Consider the following 10,361-nt stretch of genomic DNA (forward strand, 5'->3'; position numbering starts at 1 on the left):
ATTCTGCAAAAAAATGAACCCATTATATATCATACATTAAAAAAAAAAGAAATGTACAAAAAAGCACCATAAGAAATTGGCATTTACGTAAGACTTATTTCAGGCTTGGTAATTTCAGGCTCCTGTATGTACCAGCTTCTTTAAAGGGCCACTCGCTTCCTGTGGGAAGCTTGAGAGGGAATGGTCATCCCCCTGTTGCACACAGCAGGTGCCTAATGGTCTACCTTAGAGACAATGACTGTTTATCTCTTTTTATCTCCTTATTCTCCACCCTTTTGTAACTTCCTCCAGGATTCATTTGACCCCTTCTTTGGAGTGTCCTTGATAAATATGACTAAGAAGGTTTTTTACCCAGTGCCTGAAACTCTACCATCAGGGCTTCATTCATTTCAGAGATGGAAGCCAGTCATTGTCAGCAGTCAGTTGGGGGGATCATTGTCCTTGGATTCCCAGCTGCAATGAGTCACTGATCCCCACCCCCTCCACCGTGTGAATGGAAACCCCATGAGACCCATCCCTTCCCCACCAGCAGCTGAGAGCCCATTCTGGAGGGAGAAGGCTTCTGATGAGCCTGAGAACCAGCCAAGGAAGACTGACCTGGGTGGGGTTCGAGCCCCCTCTGCAAAGATGTTGGAGAGCAGTGAGGAAATGCAGAGAAGGGGGACAGTCTTGGAAGGCCCAGTGTGTGTGTGTGTGTGTGTGTGTGTGTGTGTTAGTCACTCAGTCGTGTCAGACTCTTTGCCACCCCATGGACTGTAGCCTGCCAGGCGCCTCTGCCCGTGGAATTCTCCAGGCAAGAATACTGGGGTGGGTTGTTACACCTTCTCCAGGGGAATCTTCCTGACCCGGGGAACAAACCCTGGTCTCCTGCATTAGCAGGCAGATTCTTTACCTTCTGAGCCACCAGGGAGGCCAGGAAGGCCCGATGCCAGGACCCGATTCCCGCCTCCTGTCTATGCTCCCTTCTTTGGTTCCACCCTCACCAAGGGCCTTGTCTTTCCCTGTGGACCCAGCCCACACACTGCTGTGTACATGGACAGGGCTTCCAGGTTCTAAGTTCAACCCTTCTAGAAGCTCTATCTTCATTTCCAGTCCTCACACCCTTGAAGCCTAGAGATATGGATAATGCTCCCGTTTCACAGATGAAGAACCTGAGAGATGAAATGACTATACAAGATTACCACTAATAGCTAGCTGAGCTGAGACCTAAGGGGCAGATCACCCACCACCTCTTGTTGTCCTTTCCATTGGATGCGAGCTTGGTGACCCTGCCACCCCTGCTCACAACTGTCTGAGAGACCCATGCTCGTTTCTGGGTTCTGGGAAGTGAGTTGGCTTGGTTGGGTTTGCAGGAGGCTGTTGTCACTGTTGTCAGCGTGGGAAGAGCACAAGCTCAGTGCTCTCCATGAGTGTTTGAACGTGAGCCGACCTTCCCAGACAGGCTCCGTGGCAATCCTTGCTAGACCAGCAAGGAAGCAGAAGCTCAGAAAGGTTGTCTAAGCAGTTTGCCTAAGGCCACGCAGATTCTAGTTGGAATAGCTGAAGTTAGAGCCATGTGTGTTCATGTGGGAGGTGGTCCTCGGAAGCAGAATGATAGTGAAAGTAGAAGACAAGGAAGGAAGCCAGCGAAGGTGAACTGATGAGCAGGCTTCCTCAGGGCAACAAGTGGAAGAGTCTCAGAACTGACCCTCGGTTGGGAAGCCAGGTTACTTACCCACACATTTCATGTCCCATCAGTGGCTGATGCCCTGGGGACCTGGAATCCCCATGTTTCCAGGCCCCTCTCTGTTTTCTGACCAAGCTAGCTCCCCTGGCACCAGAGAAAGCCCCAACCTGGGAACTGCCCCCTGCAGCTATAGGTGAACGGTGGATGGCACATGAGGTCTGTCTGGCGAAAGACTTGGATCTTTGATCCATGGATGGTGTCTTCCTCAGCAGCATCTCAGCTTCCCTGTTCCAAATGCAGATTCCAGGGCCCTCATCTGCCACTGGGAATCTCTGAGGTGGGTCTAGGATCTGTATTTGGAATAAGCACCTTTGATGTGCATACTCTAGTTGAAGAACCGTGGTGTGTCCAGCGGCCTTGTGGTCAGGGATGTGAGTCATCTGGGCTTTCTCCATGGCCCAGATAGGGCCCTGTCTATAGTTGGACTCAGGACTGGGGCCTCTGAGACGCTATAGATCCAGGCAAGACTAGCAGGCTGGCTATGTTGCTTGAGCCAGTGAATGTGCATGATAAGAAGCTGAGGCCGGGAGAGGTGGGAAGAGGGAGCAGAGATGTCATGGCAGCACCCCAATACCCAGAACTGAAGGGATGCAGAGGACACCCTCAAGGGCTGGGGCTTCCCCTCCTGGCCTGGGTTTAAAGGACAGGAGGAATCACGTCTGAAGCCAAGAAGGAAGAGATGCCAGGCCTCCTCCCTCCCCGCCTGCCTCTGCACATGCGCAGACAGGGAAGGTTTGGAAAGTGGGGGGTGGGTGGGTGGTGTCAGTGCCTCTCTGGGGAAGGGAGGAAGGTGCCTGCAGTTAAATGAGGTGGAGAAGATGTTGTAAATGGGGAGGCTGGGAGCCAAGCTCAAAAGGAAAGAGTGACTTTGGGGCTGCATAGACCAGGCTGAGATGGGGTGGGGACAGTGTCACCAACTCCTGCCTGGTGTGAGGAGAGGGGATAAGGCCTTGTCTCCCAGACCCTCCACACCAGCCCCTGTCCTGCCCTTGCCTCACAGAAGGGGCCCCGTAACTCAAAGGTGCTCAGCAACTGCTTATATTGGGTGGATGGGTGGGTGGGTAGGTGGTTAGTGAATCTGTGTATGTTATCTGTTAAGTGAGTGAGAGGGTAGATAAATTGATGAATAGAATGTTGAACAGATATTTAGATGGATGGATGGATGGTTGGATGGATGGGTAGATGAATGTCACACATTAAATAAGTGGGTAGGTGGCTAGAGAAGTTAATAAAACGATGGTCGAGTAATATTTGGATGGATGGATTAAAGGAATGATGGATAAAAGCAAGTGGATAATTGAATTGGTTAGAGGGTTTATGGATGATTATTGAATAAGGTTTAAAATGCAGGGAAATATGGAAGAAATGAGAATATATTTTGATTCCAATAACCTCTATTCTCAGAGAAGTTAGGAAGAATCAGAAAAGGTCAAGTGTTTTGTATCACTTGTATGAGAAAATTAGGATCTACCTATGTGTCCAAGTGACCTCATGATCCAGGAGAATATACCAGAAACCCAGGAGCTAGAGATTAGATGAGCCTTAAGAGGAAGCAAGGTACATTAGGTCATGGCATCCCTGGCTGAACGCTTCCACCACCCCTCACCCTGGGTTCACCAGGCTGTGCCACTGTGGTTCAAGAGCAGCAGGCTGTGACTGAGGAGGGACCCCCCACCCCAGGCCCCTGGAGCATCCTCAAGCTTAGGGGTGATCCAGAGGCCACAGGGATGTCTGTGTCCCCAGACTCCCTGTCTGGGGTCCAGAACTTAGGAGACTTCAGAAATGACAGTCTCAGGTCCGGGACAGGAACGGTGTGTGTGTGTGTGCACACATCTCAGACGTGTGTAGACGCATGACCCAGCAGACACCCCTGGGCTAATATGTATCTTCCTCTTTCCTGGGAGAGATTCCTAGGGTGTCAGGCCTACAGTGCTCACTTTCTTGTCTCCTTGTACTTGGAGATGGATGAAGAGAGACACAGGCATGTCCGCGTCCCCAGATACACACTCACACATGAGCATGCTCCCAGGCAAACGTCCCAGCACAGAGCACAGACCCACATGGAACATTGAGAGGGCAGCACACAGGCACACGGACAAGCCAACACTTGCACGCCTACAGAGACCACACACAGCCTGAAGCTGCCTCCAGAGGCCACACGGGCAGGTCCTGGGGAGAGGCTGGGTGTGGCAGGCTCCGATGCTGAGAGAAGGCTCAGAATGAAGATAAATGAGGCCCTTCTAGGAGCCTCGGAGTCAGCCCAGGAGCCTGTTCATCCCCATGGCCTCAGAGGTGTCTGTGAATATTTTAGAGTTTTCCTCTAAAAATGAATGGTGAGAGATTAATCACTCCTCCCAGCAACTAAGTCATTTATTGCTCCATCTGGCTGGGTCCATGCCACCAGGGCAGGGCCATCCTCTGTCCAGGGGGCCTCCAGGAGCCCCTCAGTTGACACGTGGGAGCCCTGCAGCAGGGCAGTGTGGGAGGAGGGCCAACCAGGGCCGTCAGTTTCTTTGGTATCCCTGGGGAGGGCACGGATTTGGGGACTCTGAGGAGCTGTGCCTTAGGAAGGAGTGAACACTCCCTCCAAGTCTGTGTTCCTTCCCTTGGGCCTGCGGGTGGAGAAGCAGGCTTTGGAACCCTCAGGTGAGGGGACTGAGGTATCTACCTGCCCTTAGGAGGAAGGAGCAGAGGCCTTGGGACCCCACGCAGGTGCTGGGGTAACAGTGGAATGGGAGTGTGCATGGGACATGGATTTTCAGGGGGTTGCAGGGGAGAAGGCTGTCTCTCAGCTCGTCCCCACCTCATGGCTCTTTCTTTTTCCCTCCCTGCCCTTCTCCCTCCAGATCAACTTTGTATTTCTGTTCAACATTGTCAGGATTCTAATGACAAAGTTACGAGCATCCACCACATCAGAGACGATCCAGTACAGGTAAGTGATGGGTGCCTCGACCCTCAGCAGGGAAGGAATGAGGAGGCCATCTGGGCCATCCCCCGGCCTCTGGGCAGGACCCTCTGAGTTTCACCTGGGGGCCTCGCTCAGGCTCCCAGAAGAAACACCAGCCAGTGAGGACCCACCTGCAGTGTGGGCTCAGATGGGTCTCGTTACCTTTTCCACCCCCCCAGGAAGGCGGTGAAGGCCACCCTGGTTCTCCTGCCCCTTCTGGGCATCACCTACATGCTCTTCTTCGTCAACCCTGGGGAGGACGAGCTGTCGCAGATTGTGTTCATCTATTTCAACTCCTTCCTGCAGTCGTTCCAGGTGGGTCGCATGGCAGGATGGGGCTGCAGTGAGCTTCGCTGCCCTGGATTGCTCAGGCACCCCTGCCCTCACAGAGCACTTCAGTGGGGCTGGCGCCCGCGGGGTTCACTTCATGCACACTGAAGTACAAGTGTGTGCACACCCAGGGTCAGTTGGGCCCACCCCCGCCTGGACCAGGGTCACCCTTGCCTGCGCCTGCTGCAGGCCCCAGCCCCTGCTCCAAGGACTTATGGCACCCTGTGGCTCACAGTGAACCCTGGTAAACCTGCTCCTTGATGGGGGTGCCCACCCAGTTCTGAACCTCTGGGGTGCCAAGTCAGAGTGTTCCCCCAGCCAACCCATCCCTGCTCCAACCCCCACCCCCCAGGCAGAGCGGCTCCCCCAGCAGGTCACTGACCTCTCCCTCTTCCTTCCCAGGGTTTCTTTGTGTCTGTCTTCTACTGCTTCTTCAATGGAGAGGTACGACGCCTGTCCCAGGGAGGCCCGGGCTTTGAGGTCCTCAGACCTCCCTCCAGGGCAATTTGAGGGGAGTCCCTGACTCTGGAAAAGGGAGGGCCAGAGAAACCACTCAACTTTGGGGAGACAGGAACCTGTCTCAGGGACTCCAACCAGTTTAGAAGGTCAACTCTGCAGGCGGAAACAATACACCATCTCTCCACAATGCACCCGAAAAGCTGGGTGGGCAGGAGCCCAGGCCACAGAGGCTCATGGGAGAGGGAAGCCAGCACATGGGTGATGACAGGAGAGCACTTTCCAGGAGTGAGGTGTGAGCTGTGCATCCAGGCTTTTATGGACCAGGGAGCAGAAAGACACCAGCGCATCCTTTCCCATCTCCCTACTGCTTCAGGGACAACAGGCCTCCAGATGGTTTCAGGGAGCCAGGCTCCAGTGAAACCTGGTGAACTTTACAAAGCCCGGAATCCTAGCAGAGCAGACTTGCAGGAGAGAGGCTCACTCAGGCCTCTGGTGAGTGAGGACCCATAGTGGGTGCTGGGGCAGAAAGCAGATACCCTCCCAGGGCTCGAGAGTTTCCACACACCCCAGAGGAATGCCAGTGACATCCTGAGGCCCCTTTACCTGCCCGTGCACAGGGTGATAGTGGGGTCTGCATGCTGGGGTCTCTGCCAGTTAAAGCAGACCCCAGGTAGGAGAGTCCACAGTGGAGACCAGCATGGGCTGCTAGAGGGCAGAGAGAGAAGGAACCACTAAAGCAAGCCAACAGTGAATGCTTGTGGAGCATTTATTCTGTTTAGCCATGTGACAGGCCCGCATGTGGGGGACATGATCCATTTTGCAGAAAATTCTTTCATTGCAATGCAGATGAGAATAGTGGCACCAGTGACAGTCAGGTCTTAAAATGAGTAGTGCTCCATCTCCGCTGCATGCTGGGGTAAGCAGGGCGTATCTTGCAGGGGCATAGAGAAGATCAGGGCTGCAGAGGACATGCAAAGGACCCTGCTTTTGGAACCAGCCCGTCCCTGGGCGTGAGGGTGGCAGTCAGGCGGGTCACCTCAGCCTCCCGTGAGGGCCCAGCAAGAGGCAGGGGGCAGGGGAGAGGACTGGCTGGGACCTCAGGATCGTCCCCCCCCTCCCCTGCAGGTACGCTCAGCTGTGAGGAAAAGGTGGCACCGCTGGCAGGACCATCACTCCCTCCGAGCCCCCGTGGCCCGGGCCATGTCCATCCCCACGTCGCCCACGCGGATCAGCTTCCACAGCATCAAGCAGACGGCCGCTGTATGACCTCTGAGTGCCCCCATCTCGCCCATCACTTGACCACCAGAACAGCATCCCCATTTTCCTCCAGCACCTTTCTCTGGGTTCTTCCAGCCATGCAGGCCCTGGTGGGGGCAAAGAGAAGGGAAGCACAAGGGGGGTCTCAGGAACCAGGGCCGGCGGGGCCCCAAGTCTCAGTGCGAGAGGGAGATGAGCTGAGAAGTCACAGGAACCCCCAGAGATGAGCAGGTCACAGATCTTCAGGCATTGCCCACACCAGCCTCTGGCTGGATCCTTACTGTCACCCTGTTACAAGACGAAGAACTGAGGCCCAGAGCCAGGAAGGGCTTTCATGACAGACCAGGGGCTCCTCTGCCCCCACTCACAGCTAAGGGTCTTCCCACCAGCAGCAGGGTGATGGCTGGCCCCTCCAAGCCATCTGCCTCTGTGTTCAGTGGCGCCCCCTGCAGTTGGAGGGAGGCACAGCAGCTGAAGAGATGAATTCCACAGGCTTCATCCCAGGGACTCTGAACCTAGAGAAGCCTCACCTACCCCCCACCCCTGACCCCATCCTCCTGCCCCTCGGGCTCTTAGAAGGATATGCTGCCTCCTTTCCTGAGGGGCCTCTTCTCATCCTGGTCCACAGATTCAGAGCCTGGGGGAGGGGCAGGTGAGGAGGAAGATGCTGACAGGATGGCACATACTCTTAGTACAGGACGAAACGGGAGGAGAAGTCTGGGGGGTGAGTTGGGTGAAGGAGTAGGGTAGAAAGAGCAGAAACCAAAGTCCGACTCTGGTGACTGGAACTAATCTCTCAGCCCCGACCTGAGGCTGGGCTTCAGTCTCCCCTTCAGAAACGCCTGTGCTATCTGAGAAACAAACCATGCTATTGTAGAAACGCAGCCTCCCCTCGGGGGAAGGGGTGCTGTGGGCCAAGGGTGGTGGGCCCGGTCCACCCTCATTTGCAGAGACTCTCGCCCTGGCCTGGGGCCCCTCTCCACCAATGCCTGCAGGTCTGTCCCTTATGTTCACCCAGGCCAGTGTCTGCCCTTCCTGCTAACCTGAAGGCAGTTTAATTCAGCACTAAGGAGAGGTTCATCCCAGCAGGCTGCGGTCTGTTCTTGTTTCCTGTTCTGAAGTCTTGAGGGAGGTATAGAGCTGGCCCCTGCCGTCTCCATGGGTAATAACCATGGCTGGCTCCATCTGCCCTTCCCTCCAGGAGAGGGTGGGAGTCGAAGGCCAGGAAGAGCCATCAGGCTGGGGTTTGAAAGAGCTTTTGCTCTTGGCATACCGCCCCCACCCCATATTTTTAAAATTATGTATCTCATCTTGCACCTTTTTAAGTTGGCATCTAATATTTTTCACATGAATTTTAAAACTTGTGAAGGATGTGATTTCTGGCATTTGGTAAATATTTACATTTTAAAATAAAACTACCACAATGCTTTACAATACATCATCTGAAATCCAAACAGTGGTGATTTAATACTCTCATCTATTAAAAAAAAAATGCAACCTGTTCTTCCTTAACAACTGGAAATTTTAGGATGTTCCTTTTCTCTTGAAACTTGTACTTTCATCCCATTCCCCCTACAGAATTTCTTAGTAATGCAGCATTTTTTATGGTTGAAAGTTTCTCACCTTATCATACTTCTCTGCCACAAATAAATATTTAGAAATTAGAATTGAAATAACTTCCTATGACAAAACATTCTAAGGGTTTTTTTTTTTTTAAGTCTTCTGGATTGAGTTATTACAACTGATTTTTAACATAAAATATAACATACAAGTGATTAAAACAATATAGATGTCTAAAATTTTTTATAAGTAATTGCTGAACCTAGAAAGGAAAATATTGAAAACACATCTTAGTGAAACAAATAAGAAATTATTTGTGAATCTGTGGATGCATCAGGATCCAGCCTCTTTATTTTCTTCCATTTTTATAGCTCTAGATGCTGAGAAGCCTTTCACGCAAATAAGTATAATAGATGTCACCCAATTCTCCGAACTCTTTTTGACATGTGTGCCAAAAATTGCACAGTGATTTATCATCAAAGATGATCTGTCAGCTGGCCACATGATTAAGTCCTCTAAATGAGGCTGCGAAAAATGAAATGAACAACCTCAAACTTGTCAAGGGCTTTGCTGTGTGGAGAATATGCTTTTTGGGTGGTTCACCCAGAGCACCTGGACTTCCTCCGTCGCTGGGGCTGGGAGGGGTGGGGTTAAGCCCTGGGAGGTGCTCGAATGAGAGGTAGGAGGGGGATGCTCTGCTTCACACGTGTGCAGTAGAGAGAGGTGGGGGGCCCTGACTCCCAGGTGCGGAGGGAGGTCTTGGAAAGTCTTGGAAAGTCTTGCAGGTCTTGGAAAGTCTCCCTGCGCCCTCAGAGGTGACACAGTGGCTGCTTCCATTGTGGGCCCTTGCAGAGCAAGGAGCAGTAAATGACTCAGGCCCAAGAGGCCACTTGGAGAGCCCTGCTGCTGGAGGAGCTGAGTGTTCGTAAGAGCAGCGCGGAGAACTCGGGCAGCTGCAGAGCCACAGTGCCATGTCCCAGCCACTCATTATCCCGCCAGCCTGCTCCCTGGAGGGCCTGCCCTGGAGCGCCCCTGAAGTCACTAACACTTGTGCAGCAAGGTCAGCCAGAGGGACCGTTTGACTCAGCTCCCTCGGCAGTTTGGAGAGGCCCCTCTGAGGTCCTGCGCTGACCCTGCAGCCCCTCATTACCGGGGCTTCTGGTCACGGCTCCGTGAGCTCTGACTTGAAATGCCACCAGAGCCATTAGGCCCTGTCTCTGGGTCCCCTGCTCATTAACTTCATTCAGCCCCTGTTCCTCGCAGCCAAGCCCATCCTTTTTAGCATCTGCTTTAGTGTAGACAGCCCCTTGTCTGCTGGCCTTCCTGGAAAGCAGCCTCATTAGCAGGCTCACATTTTGAGCAGGCAAGTTCCCAGACCCCTGTGCCCTTAGGCACTCCTGCTTAACCCTTTCACCTCCCCGATTTATAAAGCTAGGAAAGACTTGAGACCACAATGGCAGTCCTCACCCCAGGCTTCTGGCTCTCCTGCCTGTCAGAGACCACAGGCAGAGCCCTATCCCCAGCATGGCTGCCACCTCCTGGCTCATTATCACAGTGAGGTCACAGAGTGCCTCCTGGGGTACGAGCCAGTAATGACACATGCCAGCAATCGTGGCAGGTGATGGTGGCAAGTGAAAGGCAGGTCTGACATTTCCCTCCTGGGAGGGTCTGTTTAGAAGCCTCCAGACCCCTGGTTTCCAGTGGAGGACAGTAACTAGCAGAACAACAGAAAAGGGACTTCAGGTGGAGATAAGGTGCAGAAACGGAGTACCAGCAGGTGGACTTACACAGAGCTGGAACACACAGAAGCTCACAGGCGTGGAGGCAAACACCCCTGAGGCCACAAAGGGAGGCCCGGGTGGACAGAGAAACACCTAGGGTGTGCAGAGGAGGACCCAGACACTGGACGCACACCTGTCCATCAGCCAGTCATTCCCCATTTAGTGAGCACCACTGTGTACCCAGTGTGGAAGAAACACAATAAATTAGACAAGCTTCCAATTGCAAGAAACTCAAAATCTAGTTGAGAAGAAACAGCTCCCAAACAGTACAAAGGGTAAAGTCAGGAAGCAGCACTGGTGC

At 53.2% G+C, this 10,361-nt stretch overlaps 1 protein-coding gene across 1 annotated transcript in view; it reads left to right on the forward strand.

Moving 5' to 3' along the window:
* CRHR2 (corticotropin releasing hormone receptor 2) overlaps positions 1-8,155 on the forward strand; it is a 45,083-nt gene extending 36,928 nt beyond the window's left edge. Inside the window, exons 10-13 of the mRNA XM_043463271.1 lie at positions 4,573-4,658; positions 4,853-4,988; positions 5,406-5,447; positions 6,588-8,155. Coding sequence (XP_043319206.1) covers positions 4,573-4,658; positions 4,853-4,988; positions 5,406-5,447; positions 6,588-6,728 — 405 coding nt within the window. The 3' untranslated portion in view covers positions 6,729-8,155. The remainder of the gene's footprint in view (positions 1-4,572; positions 4,659-4,852; positions 4,989-5,405; positions 5,448-6,587) is intronic.
* Positions 8,156-10,361: the final 2,206 nt, after the last annotated feature.

This window comes from Cervus canadensis, chromosome 3 (genome assembly GCF_019320065.1).
Source record: "Cervus canadensis isolate Bull #8, Minnesota chromosome 3, ASM1932006v1, whole genome shotgun sequence".
Lineage (NCBI taxonomy): Eukaryota > Metazoa > Chordata > Mammalia > Artiodactyla > Cervidae > Cervus > Cervus canadensis.